We start from the raw sequence: 15,905 nt of genomic DNA on the forward strand, positions 1-15,905 counted from the left end.
CACTGTCAAACAGCTCTTACTGTCAGAAAGTTCTTCCTGATGTTCAGTTAGAATCTCCTTTCTTGTAACTTGAAGCCATTGGCTAGAGTCCTACATTCTGGAGCAAGAGAAAACAAGCTTGCTGCATCCTCCATGTGACAGCCCTTCAGATCTGAGGATGGCTATCATATGTCCTCTCAGTGTGCTCTTTTCCAGATTAAACATACCCAGCTCCCTAAACTGTTCCTCATAAGGCTTGGTTTCCCAACCCTTAATCATCATTGTTGCCCTCCTCTGCACATGTTCCAGCTTGTCAATAATCTTCTTAAATTATGGTGTCCAGAACAGGACACAGTATTCCAGGTGTAGTATGATCTGTTGATGCAGCCTAGAATAACATTAGATTTTGTTTTGCTGCTGCATCACACAATTGACTTGTGTTAAACTTGTGATTTACTAAGATCCCTAGATCCTTTTCACGTGTACTACTAGTAAGGCAGGTGTTCCCCATCTTATATTTGTGCAGCTGGTTATTCCTGTCTAAGTGTAGACCCTACTGAATTTGACCCTAACATTTGACCCTACTGAAATTCATTCTGTTAGTTTAGGCCCAGTTTTCCAATCTGTTAAGGTAATCTTAACTCCTATTTCTGTCTTCTGAGGCATTGGCTACCCCTTCCAGTTTGGCATCACCTGCAATTTTATAAGCAGGCAGAGGGCCTTCTCAGTAGTGGCGCCCACCCTGTGGAATGCCCTCCAGTCAGATGCCAAAGAAATAAATAACTATCTGATGTTTAAAAGACATCTGAAGGCAGCCCTGCTTAGGGAAGTTTTTAAGGTCTGATGTTTTAATGTATTTTTAATCTTTTGTTGGAAGCTGCCCAGAGTGACCGGGGAAACCCAGCCAGATGGATGGGGTATAAATAAATTATGATGATGATTGTTAAGCATTCCCTCAATTCCTTCATTCAAGTCATTTATAAAGACACAACAACTGTCCCAGGGCAGAACCCCACTTGTCACTTTCCCCCCAGGATGATGAGGAACCATTAATGAGTACACTTTGGGTTCAGTCAGTCAACCAGCTACAAATCCATCTAACAGTTACCTCACCCAGCCCACATTTTAGCAGCTTTCCTTTGCCTGTGTATAATGAAACCCAAGAGGGCATGATCACTTCCTCCCAAGGTTCCCTATACTTTCACCTCGTCAGTTTCTCCCTTCTGATGAAGACCAGATCCACGAGAGATGACCCCTTTGTTGTTTATTCCACCTTCTGGGAAATGAAATTGTCAGTGAGTCAATGGAGGAATTGGTTGGATCTTACATTCCTGGCAGTGTTAGAGTTCCACTCCTGCCTCTGTCCCCCTCCGTAGGGAGTCACCTGTCATCACCACATGTCTTTTCCTTCTCTGGAGAGTGGCAGGAATCGTTCTCTGCACTGTACCTTCCACTGCCACCTTGGTGTTTTCTGAGGTCTGCAACCGCTGTACTTGCATGGAATCAATTTTGTAGCTCCAGAGACACAGCATGGCTGCTGACAGTCCTGCTTTTTTGTGCCATGTTCCTCCAGGGGTTTGTCTCCTGCATTGGGCAATCTTCCTCCTACCTAGGGGCACCCCGCCTGTATCTCTGTCCCCAGACAGTCTGCTCTAGTGCATCAAAGTGTCTGGCCCCAGGTTAGTAAGTTAACGCAGGTAAGCAATTTTATGTAATTAAAAAAATACCATTGCAAAGAAGCCAGGGCAGCTAATGACATACAGTCTATACAGCCATAAAGGGAAGATGTTGTAAGTCCCAACCACATATCAAGTCATTTCCTCTCCTACAACTAGGCAGCGCTGCTCCTTTGTTCTCACTGTCTCTTTGTTTTGAATTTAAGTATCACCTGCCACTGGCAGATTTTCTCTTACCACTTTTTCCTCTTGTATCTTAAACTACTTAGGACTTTTTTTCCAAAGGATTTCCAAGTAGAGTGGGACTCCCTTAAACTGGGCTCATTGGCTCTTGGGTTTGTTTGTTTTTACTCACCTTCCTGGTATTTCGTCTTTTGTCTTTTCTCACTCTTCCTTCCCAGGCTTTATAAAATCGCCACATCAGTTACCAGTAATAATCCCCAGCATCAAATCAAATCAAAATGACCAAAGGCTCAGCAGTCTGAGCCTCATTTGTTCCATAGTCTGGTGCCTCTTGGTTAATCTGGAGATCTCCTGCACCAGTAAGATATCTAATATTGGTGTTGTTGATTGTTGACATTTGTCTGTCTTGAGAGTCAATGGAGTGCACCTCCGGGGGTGGAGTCAAATCTCTGTGTTAGCAGCGCCAAAGTGACCTCCCTGAGGAGCAAGCCTGGGTAGTGTGTATGGAGGTCCTTGGTCTCACTGATGTGGTCCAAAGGAAAGCAGAGCAATATGTTTGGCATTGGCTTGGCTGCAGGAGTTGCCAGAAGGAGGTGTACAAGGTACCATCCAACCATCTTAGGGACTCCACTCCAGATTCTGTAGGGTTTATTGTGTAGGTGGACCCACTATTAGTCTCATCTGTTCAGTCCGCCTTTCTTTCCACACAGAGGAAGTCCCTAACTCACCGAGTTTAAGACCCCTCGGCTATACACTAACTTGGTTTAGCCAGCCAGTAGAAGCCATTCCAAGGATGTGGCCGCTTCTAGGAGCCACAGGGCAGCTGTCTACCAGCTCCATCTAGTATGGCGGCTGAGATCCTATCTGCCTTGCCAGTGGTAACCAGAGCATGTATCCTTTAGCCAGGATAGTGAAGCTGCTGCATTTGCAAGCTCACTCATCTGTTGTCCAATCAATACTAGATAATGGGCATGTGCCAGTCACTCACCAGCTGGAAGAATTTATTGTGCCCTTGGGATGTTTTGTATTCCAATAGTCACCTTTTCCCCAAACGAGATTGCAGACATGTCTCATGAGGAGAGGCGGAAGGAAGTTGGAATGCTCTTCTCTGGAGAAGAGAAGGCAGAGGGGGGAATCTGAAAGTCCTCTCCAAAGGGTGAATGGAACAGTCACAGAGAAGAGGACAAATACCCAATGGAGACTTCCTGCATCAGGCTAGGGGCTGGATTCCTAGATGGCCTACAACACACACACACAACTCTAAGCTTTTAGTCCTTTTCACTAGCAACCAGAATAGCCTTTTTAAAAGCTTTATAGCAGCCGCAGAGTAATAAATGGGTGCCAACTAAGGCGCCAGTCCTGCCTGTCAAAGTGACTTGGGGCAACTCCCTTTGTGCTCATTGGTTGATTTCCAAGTAAAGGTGAATAAAAGTGGGTGGCAGTCAGTGATGCAACTTCAGGGATGCTTAATAATGGTACCAAAAAAAGCATTTTGGGGCTTTATGCCTGGCTTGGTGTTTTGCCCTTCACAATGGAAGCTGTGCAGTGAGCAGAATTAAACAATGCCAACCCCTGGATTGCTCACCAACCATCTAAGCAGGCTAGCAGGGTAATTAGATGACATCCACTCAGCCCAAGGGTCGGGAAAGGACTTGAAAGGATTCCATTATTCAGTCCCTAAAGCACTCCAGTTCTGAGCTAAGAATACTTGCAGAGTTTGGTCTTGAGTTGTGGCCTAGAAACTTGAAGTTATTTGGGTAGTCAGCCTTGACTTAGTTCTTACTGTGTTTGGAGAAACTGTGCTTGAATACTGAAGGAACCTGATGCTGTGGAAAAACTCCACACCGCCTTGTCCGTCTCCAGGTGGGACTAATACGAATAGACAGAGACCACTTCCATAAAGCAAAAGCACCCAGGAGGTTGATACTTATTTCACTGCTGCATTAGGATCCCCTGGTCTTTCCAAGGTATGGTGCGGGTCATGAGATGCAAATGGCACAGTACCAAAATCTTTTATACCCTTTCTGAGCACTCTGAGACAAAGAATTTTAAATTGATTGGTTACATTTCACAGAAGTATGAGCTTGTTCAGTTCATATGCTCTTATTGGTGATTACCGTACATTCCTAACATAGCATTTTAGTAGACACTGCCCCATTTCCTTGACATGCCCCTTTTCTTATCTGTCTTACTCATTAGATTTTCTATCAAACCGTTCCCAACGGGTCAAGATGGGTTCCTGCATCTCTGCCAATCTCAGCATGAATACGGGGATGCCGCAGAGGTGCGTGTTGAGTCCACTTTTATATACGCTCTATACAACTGACTGTGCCCCCAAATACCCCAGTAATAAGATCATTAAGTTTGCAGATGATACAATGGTGGTTGGTTTAATCATGGCTGGAGAGGGGGAGGCAGCCTATAGGAAGGAAGTTGAGCAGTTGGGGGAGTGGTGCAGGAAAAACAACTTACTCCTTAACTGAAAGAAAACAAAAGAGATTATTTTGTAAATGGAATATTCAGCCACTTATTATTGAGGGGAAGTGCATGGAACAGGTCTTGGTGTTTCGATTTCTGGGAATGGAGTTGAGAGATGACCTAACCTGGGGCAAAAACAGCAAAGACCTGATGAAGAGAGCACAGCAGAGGTTATATTTTCTGAGAAACCTCTGGAAAAACAATCTCTCAAAGGACCTGTTGATGGCATTTTACCATTGTACTGTTGAGAGTGTATTAACTTATGGTCTGTGTGTGTGGTTTGGGAGCTGCACAGTCAGAGAAAAAACAATGCTGTCCAGGGTTGTAAAGACTGCGGAGAGAATAAATTGGGTGCACTCTTCCTACATTGGATCAAATCTATGCTTCCAGGTGCCATAAGAAAGCTGCAGAGATAGCGCAGGATAGTGCACGTCCTGGAAATGATCTCTTTCAGCTTCTGCCTTCTGGAAGAAGGTACAGGGTTATAAAGACTAGGACTAGCTGCCTGAGAAATAGTTTCTATCCAAATGCGATTTTGATTTTAAACGCTGTGTAAGGAGTCTCTGTGGAAGTATATTGTATTTTAAAATGGGGTATCGGAGTTTTTAGGGGGCTAACGGGGTTGGGATGGCTGGGGTAGCAGGCTTGTTGGTTTTTTAATGTCTTATGTAGATTTTTTTTCAATTTCGTTGTTCTGTATGGGACAATGACAATAAAGAGTATTGTATTGTATTGTATTGTATTGTATTGTATTGTATTGTATTGTATTGTATTGTCGCATCGCATCGTATAGTATCGTATCATCTGTCTTACAAATCTCAGGTCACATAAATATTGGACTTTGCACACACCGGGCTGGGCCTTGCTCAGGTTAACTTCAAAGCTTCTTCACAAAGCCTACCAGTTATATTTAATTGGAAAGCATCTTTCATGAGTCACTGAGGAAGATGCTTCCTGAGAATTTTCTTGTAAGGCAGTTCAAATGTACACACTGCTGTGTTAAAATGTTGTGCATTCTTTTGAGTCATCCTAGAACACAGGTGCTATATAAGAAGAATTCTGAAGCCTGCAAACCAACAGCCATGGATAAATTTCATGTCCAGAGTGTTCTAGTGACAGGATCCAATCAGGGGATTGGCCTGGGACTTGTCAGCCAGTTGCTGATGAAGCCAAACCCGCCAGAGTGGGTGTTTGCCACCAGTCTGGATCCTGAAGGACCTAATGGGAAGGTAAGGCTGGTCCTATCCATTGCACAAGCAGAAATATGGGGCAGTAATATCAAGGAGAGGAAAGAAGCCACTGGAAGCCTCACGCAATTTCACAGGGGCTGTCACATAGTTCCAATTCTGTGCAATTCCATTTGCACAGGAGAAGCAATTGCTCCAAAGAGATACAGAATGAGGCATCCCCTGCCCAGAGTATTCCAGCTGTTTAGGACTGCAGTTGTCATCTGGGAATTGTAGTCCAAAATATTAGGTCACATTAGGATGGCAGATTATGGAGGAATAGATGACATAGCAAGGGGAACTTTGGATGCTTGGGATGTGGCCACTTCTGCACTAATATCCTCCACTGGGTCTCATCATTTTGGTGTAAAAAAGGGGGTTTCATAAATGCTTTTTTCCTTTTTTCCTTTTTTCCTTTTTTAAGAAGTTGAAAAAGCTGGCTCTGCAACATCCAAACCTGGTGGTGCTACAGTTAGGTATGTATGTTTTCATCCTGCTAACACTGCTGATGGATGCAAAATTTTACACATTTCCCCTGCAAATTCTCACTTACTGTCTTCATCTTGTTGTTGGCATCACATATAGTTTCATCCCCACCTGAATAAAGGTGTTCCCAGGGAGCACTGGCACTGTGGAACACAAGCCAGAAATAAAAACTTGCCAGAATGCTCTACTGCTCTTGTGGCTGATGCATGAGTGCAAGCCTCCCAGAAATTGGCTGAGAGCTTAAAGACAGGAACTTAAGAAACTTCCTTCTACCAGCTCCAACCATTGGTCCAGCCAGTCTGATCCTGTGGTGAATTTGTGGTGAAATGGTCATCTGATGGCTTCATCAAGCAGGCAAAGCATAGTGTAGTGTGCTAAACTGAGGAGCCATAGCTCAAGATGAGAACATCTACTTTGCCTGCAGAAGGTCCCAAGTTGGTCTCAGGTATCTTCTAAAACTTGGACAGCCACTGCTGCTAACACAGGGCTAGTTAGCTAAATCAATCAACAGGGCTTGCTCATCGCTATCCCTTTTCTTCAAGCAGATATCCGAGATCTGAAGAGCATTGAGGCTGCTGTGCAGAGAGTCGAGGAGCACGTCAAAGAAAATGGCCTGACATTGCTAATTAACAATGCTGCCATTTTGGTCAAGTTTACCCACTTGGCTAATGAAACAGCCAAGAACATGTCCAACCTGTACAACACAAACACTGTGGGAACCTTGCAAGTCAGTCAGGTGAGGATGTGTCAGGTTGGGGGGGGGGCAAACTCTTCATTTCTCTGGAACCTTGCAGAAGTTACATGATGAGAGTGAGAGCAGGTGCAGGAAGGAAACGGTCCTGTGAAGCTGTTACCTCTCCCAAGAGCCACAGAAGTTCTAGTGACAGATATGTGAGACTTCTTCATCTTAGACCATGTCTGCTCAAGGCAAGCATGGCCCCAAGAGTCTGCTCAGGTCAGATGGGCCCAGGATCCTGGTCACAAGGAAGACACTTGGACTTTGGTGGCAATAGGGCAGTGGTGCTGAGGTGGATTTGATTTAGGTTAAGTCTGTTCTGGACTATGGGGATAAAACAACCAGGCAAGGACTGAGGGAACGTGAGGTTTCAATGGATCATTGGAGAAGGGTACTTTATTACAACGCCGCCGCCCCTCAAACCCTGCAAGTGTCTTCCTAGGATCTGACAAGGGAAGTTTGTTGACATTGATGAGGTCCATTTTTACTACTCGACTATCTAGAATTGGCAAAAATGACACAGAAAATAAGAAATCAAAAAGACACAAAGTTTAATAAAGATTGGAATAAATTCATGGCATACATGGAAACAGAGGTAAAAAAAACCAAAAAACACAGTAGGTGTGATATAACACTTGTGATGTAAAGAATTTTTTTTTGAGGAAAAGAAACTGCAGATAGAAAAATTTTATAACACATTCCGAAACCGAGATGAAGGGAAGTCAGTCAGTGTTGTGTGCTATGTAGTTAATGTAGTTAATTTGTTGTTGTCTTATGTCAGGAGTATATATATATTTTATATATATATATATATATTTTTCTTTATTTAGGTTTTTTTTGTGTGAATGTGTTGTGTTTGTCTTCTTTGTTTGTATGGTGTTATAAAATAAAATTAAAAAAAATAATAATAATAAAATAAAAAAAGACATTGATGAGGTCCATTTTTAAACATCAGATAGGGGCTTGTACCAAAGAGTTATTTTCTAAATAAGTTTTTTTTTAAGGAAAATATATATGCATATACACTATATGTGTGTGTGCAAATAATGTTAAAATTAAAATTATATAATATATTAATGGCATTATTATTATTATTATTATTATTAACATTAAGGGCTGCAGCTCAGTGATGGAGTATCTGCCTTGCATGCAGAATTCCCAGGTTCAATCATTTGGCATCTCCAGGGAAGGCTAAAGAGAGACTCCTATCTGAAACCCTGGAGAACTGCTGCCAGACAGTGTAGACAGTACTGAGTTAGATGAACCAATGGTCTGACTCAATAGAAGACAGCTTCCTGTGTTCCTGTTTGTGTGAATGAGACAATAGTTACGACAATGTGATGGGTTGTCTGACAGTGACCCTAAACAGGAAGATGAAAGCATGCAAGGAGAAAGACGAGCCCAAACTCAGAGATGTCAAGGCTGCTGTTCTGCCCCTTCTCCTCCTGCAGTTTAGCCCATTCATTTCCACACTTCCCCCTTTCCAGTCCTTCCTTCGTGAAATATACTCAGAGTCGCAAAGTGATTTCATGCTCTTTATTCAGCTCATAGTGGTGAGGAGGAATGAATAAATGTCCCCTCACAGTATCTGCTTTATATACATTATTTACACAATGGGCTGCACATGATTGGCTAATTCTGGAATTCTACTGTAAGCCAATCAGGTTGTGGATTCACTTCTATCTGGAGCAGGATTGGGTGGTTCCTGCCAACCAATCATACTGCTGCATTGTTCTAGGACCAATCAGACTGCTGCATTCTGAATCCTATTGTTCTAGGACCAATCAGACTGCTGCCTTTTGGATCCTATTGTTCTAGGACCAATCAGACTGCTACAGTTTGGATCCTATTCAACTCAGTACATAACACCCCTCCCCTCTAAGTTCCAGTCCTGCCCGGGAGGTCGCATTCATAGTCCTCAAGGTATGCCGGCGGCCTACGTGTGCGTTGTGGCCTGGGGTGTTCCCTGGTCCGGGCTCCGGGTTCTGGCTCGTGTTCCAAGGATGCTGGCTGTGATGCGGCTGTTTGGTCTGGTGCAACCGGCTCGCTCAGTCGTGGTTCTGGTTCCGGTGTCCTTTCGGCCTCACGGGTCCTCTCTGTATTTACTGATTCTGCCTCTCCTGCTGGCCCCTCCTGCTCTATGGGCCTCACTGCCCCGCTGTTCCCTTGGGACTCCTCTGACCTGTCCTCCTCCTGGTTTTCTCCCGGGAATCGTCGCCGTATCTGGTCGCAGTGGCGGCGCCAGCATTGCCCCTCATCCGTTAGCACCTCGTACGACACGGGGCCAGTGACCCTGGTGATTGTGGCGGGTACCCATGCTGGGCCTGCCCCAAAATTCTTTGCGTACACTGGGTCCTGGGCCTCGAAGGTCCGGGGGTTCCTGCCTTCCCCCACCACTATCTCATCCTGAGCTCTATCGGGGTGAAGGCGGTCCAATCTGATTGCAAGGCGCCGACCCATTAGTAGTTCAGCGGGGCTCCGGCCAGTCGTTGAGCTGGGGGTGCTGTGCTGTGCTAGAAGGAATGTGGCAAGGCGGTACTCCCAGTCCCCTTGCGTCATGCGGCGAAGGGTGTCATTGGTGGTCCGCACCATGCGTTCTGCTTGGCCATTGGTGGCAGGGTGGAACGGCGCCGAACGGATGTGGCGGATGGCGTTCTGCGCTGTGAAGGTTTGGAATTCTCCTGACGTAAATGCAGTCCCGTTGTCTGAGACGAGAGTGTCAGGGAGCCCGTGGGTTGCAAACAGCCTGCGTAGTACCCGGATGGCTGCGGACGTGGAAGTGGACGGTACCAGTGCGACTTCCAGCCATTTGGTGTAGGAGTCCACCACTATGAAGAATGTTTTCCCCTGAAAGGGGCCAGCGAAATCCACATGCAGGCGTGACCATGGTGCTCGGGCGGACTCCCAGGACTGGACTGGGGCCCTTGGGGGATCTGGGCGGGATTCTTGGCAGGCCTGGCAGTGTTTGACCCAGGCCTCTATCTCTCCATCGATCCCCGGCCACCACACATAACTCCTGGCAAGGGCCTTCATTCTTACTACCCCTGCATGTGTCTCGTGTAGGGCTGTGAGGACCCTTTTGCAGAGGGGCTGGGGAACAACGACTCTGCTTCCCCATAACAGGCACCCCTTGTGGGCCGACAGTTCATGTTTGCGGGTTGTGTAGCCGGCGAATTCTGGCCCGGGGCTGCTGCTGGGCCATCCCCTCCACACCCAGTCCAGGACCCGGGAGATGACCCTATCTTTCTTGGAATGGTGTGCAACTTCTTGTGCCTGAATGGGGCGGTCGGGAAGCAGCTCCAGGCTCATAACCTCTTGTGCAGGTGCTGGGTCAGGGCCTGTTTCCGGTAGTGGTAGCCTGCTGAGGGCGTCCGCATGGCCCATCGCCTTCCCAGGTCGGTGAATCAGTGCATACTGGTAGCTGGCAAGGAAAATTGACCACCTGAGGACGCGAGGAGACAGCACTTGGGGGGTCTGCTTTTCGGGGGCAAACAAGCCAAGCAACGGCTTGTGGTCAGTCACCACGGTGAAGGGCCGCCCGTACAAGAAATCATGGAATTTTTTTACTCCCTTTACGATTGCCAGACCCTCCTTGTCGATTTGCGAGTAGTTCCGCTCGGTTGTGTTGAGTGTCTGGGAAAAGTACGCCACCGGTACCTCTCTTCCATCCGGGAGTTGGTGCCCCAGGACAGCTCCAATGCCATAGGGTGAGGCGTCGCATGCTAGCACCACCGGCAGCCTCTCGTCGAAGTGTGCCAAGACCGAGTTTGAGACAAGCAAGTCCTTGACTGCCTGGAATGCGGCCTCCTGGCGCTGGCCCCACACCCAAGGGGCCCGCTTGTCCAGGAGTCTGTGTAGGGGCTCCGCTACCGCCGCCTTGTGGGGAAGGAAGGAATGGTAAAAGTTCAATAGTCCCAAGAAGGCCTGAAGTTCAGTCTTGCTCTTGGGCGCTGGGGCATCACAAATGGCCCGTACCTTGTCCCCAGTCGGGTGGACCCCTTCTGCGTCCACCATAAATCCCAGAAAGTCCACCTGAGGCACTCCTAGTAGACATTTTTCCCGCTTCACCTTGAGACCCGCCGTCTGGAAACGGTGCAGAACGGTGCGGAGGCGGTCCTCAAACTCCTCTGGTGTGGGGCCGGCAATCAACACATCATCGAAGAAGGGGGTGACGCCAGGAATCCCTTTAAGGAGAGAGTCCATTATATTCTGGAATATGCCTGGTGCCACGCTGACACCGAATTGCAGCCGCTTTACCCTGAACGCTCCTCTGTGCGTCACAATCGTCTGTGCCTCTGCTGTGGCCTCATCTACTGGCAGCTGTTGATATGCTTGGGCCAAGTCCAGCTTGCCAAAAATTTTCGACCCAGCCAGGGTGGCCAGGACATGGCTGACCACTGGCACTGGGTATGCGTGGGCCGTGAGGGCCTTGTTTATGGTACATTTGTAGTCTGCGCAGATGCGGACCGAACCATTAGGCTTGACGGGTGTGACGATTGGGGTTTCCCAGGGAGCATTAGGCACCGGCTCCAGCACTCCTTGCTCTACGAGTCGGTCCAATTCCTCGTCTATACGGGGTTTCAAGGCGAACGGGACCCGGCGGGCCTTGAGCCTGACCGGTCGTACTGCGGGGTCAAGCTGTAGCGCAATGGGGGGGCCCGTATACTGTCCCAATTTCCCATCGAAAACCCCTGGAAATTCCTTGCATATGGCGTCCACGTCCACTTGTAAGCTAGTGTGGTTCACCCCGGTGACAGCTAGCCCCAGTGGTCCAAACCATGCCAATCCCAGTAAGCTTATGTAGGGGCCCTTGACCACAAGCAAGTCCAGTTGCCGCGTCCGCCCTCGGTATTGCACCCTGAAGGTCCCCACCCCCATTGTGGGGACCTTACGTTTCTGGAAGTCCCGGAGGGTGAATGGGGCCGGCCTGAGTTTGGGACCCCCAGTGGGACACAGTTTCCTTAAGGTCCTTGCCGAGATTATGGATAGAGTTGAACCCGTGTCAAGCTCCATGCGGCATGGGGCCCCCTCTATCTGTACCTCTACATAAATTTTCTCTACGTTGGGGTGGGGCAACTGGTATACCTGGAAGTCCGTGAGCTCCGTCGAGTTGCCTTGGTGCGTTGGGCCCCGGGACCTGGGGCTCTTGGATTGGTCATCTGATGCCTGGTGTCGGGTGGGCCGAGCCCGACACACCCGGGCGATGTGTCCCGATTTTCTGCACTGCCTGCACTCTGCGTTGCGGAAACGGCAGGTCCTCCTCTCGTGACTCTCCCCGCAGCTTGCGCAGTTCCCTCCTTCTCGTCGAGGCAGCTGTGGTCTGTGCGCTGCTTGAGTGCGCTGCTGTACTCGGTGCACCTCCTCCCTGTCGGATCCTGAGTCGTCGGTGAGGTCTTCATGGTGGACCCTCGGTTGGGATGGCAGGCTCGGCCGTGCCTCTTGGGTCGACCTCTCGGCAGCTTCTGTTGCCAGGGCCTCCTCCAGAGCGACCTGGAACGTTAGGTCCTTCTTAGCGTAGAGGCGCCGTTGCAGCTTCTCATCCTTCAGGCCACCGACGAGGCGGTCACGAAGCATGTTCTCCAGCTCTGAGAAGTTGCAGAACCGGGCGGCTTGGCGGAGAGAGGTCACAAACCCAGTTATGGTTTCCCCAGGGGCTTGCCGCTTTGCGTAGAAGGCATTTCGACGAGCCACCACTGAGGGCTGCGGCGAAAAGTGCCCCTTCAGCTGTTCCATTATTGTTTTGTATGGAACAGTAGCGACGTCTTCAGGCGCAAGGAGAGCCCGGGCGATTTCAAACGTCTCCTCTCCGCAGACGCTGAAGAATATCGCCCTCTTCTTGGCGTCTTCTTCGTCGGTGACCCCTTTGGCTTCTAGGAGGAAGGTGAAACGGGAGGCGTACGCTTCCCAGTCTCCAGATGCTGGGTTGAATGGCGAGAAGCTGCTGTTGGCTGCCATTCTGAGTTCCTTGTGCCCCGGAGCTGAAGCCTGGATACACGGTGCGAGGCAGCGGTGCGGCAGTTGGCGGTGCTGCGGTGCTGTGTGTGGCAGTCAGCTCAGCGGGATCCCACCTTCGTCGCCAGTGAAATATACTCAGAGTCGCAAAGTGATTTCATGCTCTTTATTCAGCTCATAGTGGTGAGGAGGAATGAATAAATGTCCCCTCACAGTATCTGCTTTATATACATTATTTACACAATGGGCTGCACATGATTGGCTAATTCTGGAATTCTACTGTAAGCCAATCAGGTTGTGGATTCACTTCTATCTGGAGCAGGATTGGGTGGTTCCTGCCAACCAATCATACTGCTGCATTGTTCTAGGACCAATCAGACTGCTGCATTCTGAATCCTATTGTTCTAGGACCAATCAGACTGCTGCCTTTTGGATCCTATTGTTCTAGGACCAATCAGACTGCTACAGTTTGGATCCTATGCAACTCAGTACATAACACTTCGCTACTTTCCTGCCACTAGAAATGGCTTCTCTGAGTGGCTGTCCAGCGCCTGGGATCTTCCTTCCAGCTAATGAGCCCAGTTGTGCTGGTTTCTCCCAGGCCTTCTTGCCCTTGCTGAAGGTTGCTGCCCAAAGAAGCCTCCAAGAAGGGCTGAGCTGCAGCAAGGCAAGCATCGTCAACTTAGCCAGTGACTTTGGCTCTCTCGAGAAAATGGCTGGATGGGGCCTCTCTCAAGTCATCTCCTACCGCTGCAGCAAGGTACCTCTCAAGGCTGTGTGCTCCTAATGTTTGAAGTATGATTAAGATGTGGAAGATGCAGCTAGTCCAAAACAGCAGCCCACACCAGTTAGTCTAAAGGAAGCACCAGATTCCAAGTGGTTTGTGAATTAGCCAAGTTATGAAATTTCGAGTTCTTATGTAGGGTAAACGTCAGAGCCTAGTGGATGTGTTGGAAAATGTGACGTTGATGAGATCCACTTTTAAACTTATTCTGCACCAGGGTTTTCATGCGACTTCACCCTCATGACAACAGTCCACTGGGGTAGCTCCTCAAGGCCTGAATTTTTAGTGGCAACAGGAATTATAATGCCCAGAAACAGCATAAAATTTATGTTTGTGTAGATATACCGTGTCATCTACCTTTCATTATTTATTTGGGTGACGTAATGGTAATGGTGATATGATAAAATCATATACAGTCGTTATCAATTGCACCACCATTACATCACCCAAACGAAAAATGCAATGTCATTGATAATGATGGCCTTGTTTAAATAAATGAAATAATAATTCTGAATGGTGAACTCACCACTTCTTGGCCACACTCAGAGGTTCAGCATTTAACCACTCAGCCTTCTGTGCTCTGGCTGCCAGAGAGTGGCCAGCTCCTCCTTCTCCTGCTGCTGCTGCTGCTGCTGCTGCCTGAGTGCTGCTTTTAAGCTGGATATGCTATGAACTTCTCCAGGCAGCACAGGTGCCCTGTGTGTGCATCCTCCCTAATCCTAAACACTTGGGGGGGCAACCAGACCTTGGACACCACCTTTTTGTGTAATTATCAGGGCAACTGGACCCTGGTGCTCCTGAGTCTTTAAGGGCCCTCTGCCTGGAACACCTCACACCTGATGTGCCCTCTTCTCATGGCACCTCTTGCCCTCAGGCTGCTGTGAACATGCTGACCAGGTGCCAGTCCTTGGAGTATGGTCCGTTGGGGATCCTTTGCATCTCCATCCACCCTGGCTGGGTGAAAACTTCCATGGGGACATGTCTGGTAAGTGAGGCCAGATCCACCCATTAAAATGCCTTGGATGGTCAGGCATTTTAGTGATTTTCCCCTTTGAGGAAGTCTCTGTAATGGAAGGCCAGGGAGTATCAGGGAGTCTTCCTGGGGGCTCCACATTTGCTGCATAAGGAGCAGCCTCAAATCCACTGCTGAGGTCTTTCTTGGGCAGGTGTAACACTCACTTTGAGCTCCAACTACACCTTAGTCTGGTTGTACTTCTGTAAACTGCCCTAAGACCTGCGAGTGTGTATAAATTCAATAATTAATAATAATACCTTGAATTGGAAGAATGCCCTCTTTTAGACTGCAAAAGGCCAGGCTCCTGGGGAGGGACTCCAGCTCAGTCAATGAACCCCAACAGCATGTTCCTTGTGAAAGATGGAGAGGGTATAAACTTGGTTAATTCAACCTATGCATTGGGAAACATCTGTATGATACTTTAAAATATAGATAATTTCTTAAGGAAGTGAGAAAGAGGTAAATAGGAGGCGCAAACAATTGGGGGTCATTGGTACATATCTAAAACAAAAACAAAAATTTCAATAAAATAGTATAATACAAAAGCTGGAAGCAGGCACAGCAGCAGGTGGCGCTGGTGAGCAGCTCTGGGATTGGAGAGGAGATGCCAAGGCCTTCTCACTTGCACATGTTCATGCATTCCGTTGTGTGGCAGATTATGACAAGGTCTGTCCCTGTGCTCATGAGGGTAAGAGACTGATAGAAGGGAGCAGGTAGTCACCCCTGTCAACCAGGGGAAAGGCAGATTCCCTAGTAATTCCTGTGGCGTTTCTAACTGTTCCCTCTCAATTTCATAGGTCCCAACTACAGTGAGTGAGAGTTGCAGTGGGATCTTGAAAGTGCTTTCTGCTGTCACTGACAAAGACTCAGGGTCTTTCATTGACTGGAAAGGGCGTGTTGTTCCTTGGTGAGAAAACGAGTCACAAATCATGGGCCTCCATCCATCCATCCGCTCCATGAAGTCTGTGATGGCAATAAAACACAGATAAAGCTATGTGAACTTCCTGAGTTGCCCGCTTCCATTTCTTTCTCGCTTGCTTGCTTGTTTCTGCTGTATCCCGAAATGCCTGTTGATGCCAACTGATAGATCCCATTTCAAGTTTGCAAGTTGTTTTGGTTTTCAGTTTGGTGGAGGGAAAGAATCGACTTGGCAACACAGCCCCACCTCCACTTGCTCCTTCTTCAAAGGAGAAGACCTTGGTTTTTTTTTAAATGATATTTATTAAAGTTTCAAAGAAAAGATTACATTAAAAAAAGAAAAAAGAAAGAAATAAAAAAGAAAAGAAAATACAAAATACAGAAAAAAGATAAAAAACACTTAAAAAACACATCAATCTTTCCATGCCTTACATTTCATTTCCTTGCTTCCCTGACCTCCTCACACCTCCCT

At 47.7% G+C, this 15,905-nt stretch overlaps 1 protein-coding gene across 13 annotated transcripts in view; it reads left to right on the forward strand.

The window, feature by feature from the left end:
* The window catches only part of LOC308483257 (C-signal-like), a 26,067-nt gene extending 10,544 nt beyond the window's left edge, over nucleotides 1–15,523 (forward strand). The window contains exons 2-9 of one of the 13 annotated variants that reach the window (XM_081016930.1): nucleotides 1,553–1,676; nucleotides 4,038–4,122; nucleotides 4,707–5,545; nucleotides 5,967–6,018; nucleotides 6,574–6,764; nucleotides 13,318–13,476; nucleotides 14,375–14,485; nucleotides 15,313–15,523. In XM_081016930.1, coding sequence (XP_080873056.1) covers nucleotides 5,264–5,545; nucleotides 5,967–6,018; nucleotides 6,574–6,764; nucleotides 13,318–13,476; nucleotides 14,375–14,485; nucleotides 15,313–15,426 — 909 coding nt within the window. In that variant the 5' untranslated portion in view covers nucleotides 1,553–1,676; nucleotides 4,038–4,122; nucleotides 4,707–5,263 and the 3' untranslated portion in view covers nucleotides 15,427–15,523. Of the gene's footprint in view, nucleotides 1–1,552; nucleotides 1,677–4,037; nucleotides 5,546–5,966; nucleotides 6,019–6,573; nucleotides 6,765–13,317; nucleotides 13,477–14,374; nucleotides 14,486–15,312 lie in introns of all 13 variants that reach the window. The other 12 variants (XM_081016933.1, XM_081016936.1, XM_081016932.1 and 9 more) reach the window with 12 other exon arrangements.
* Nucleotides 15,524–15,905: the final 382 nt, after the last annotated feature.

The sequence above is a fragment of the Podarcis pityusensis genome (genome assembly GCF_964106645.2).
Source record: "Podarcis pityusensis genome assembly, chromosome: 8".
NCBI lineage: Eukaryota > Metazoa > Chordata > Lepidosauria > Squamata > Lacertidae > Podarcis > Podarcis pityusensis.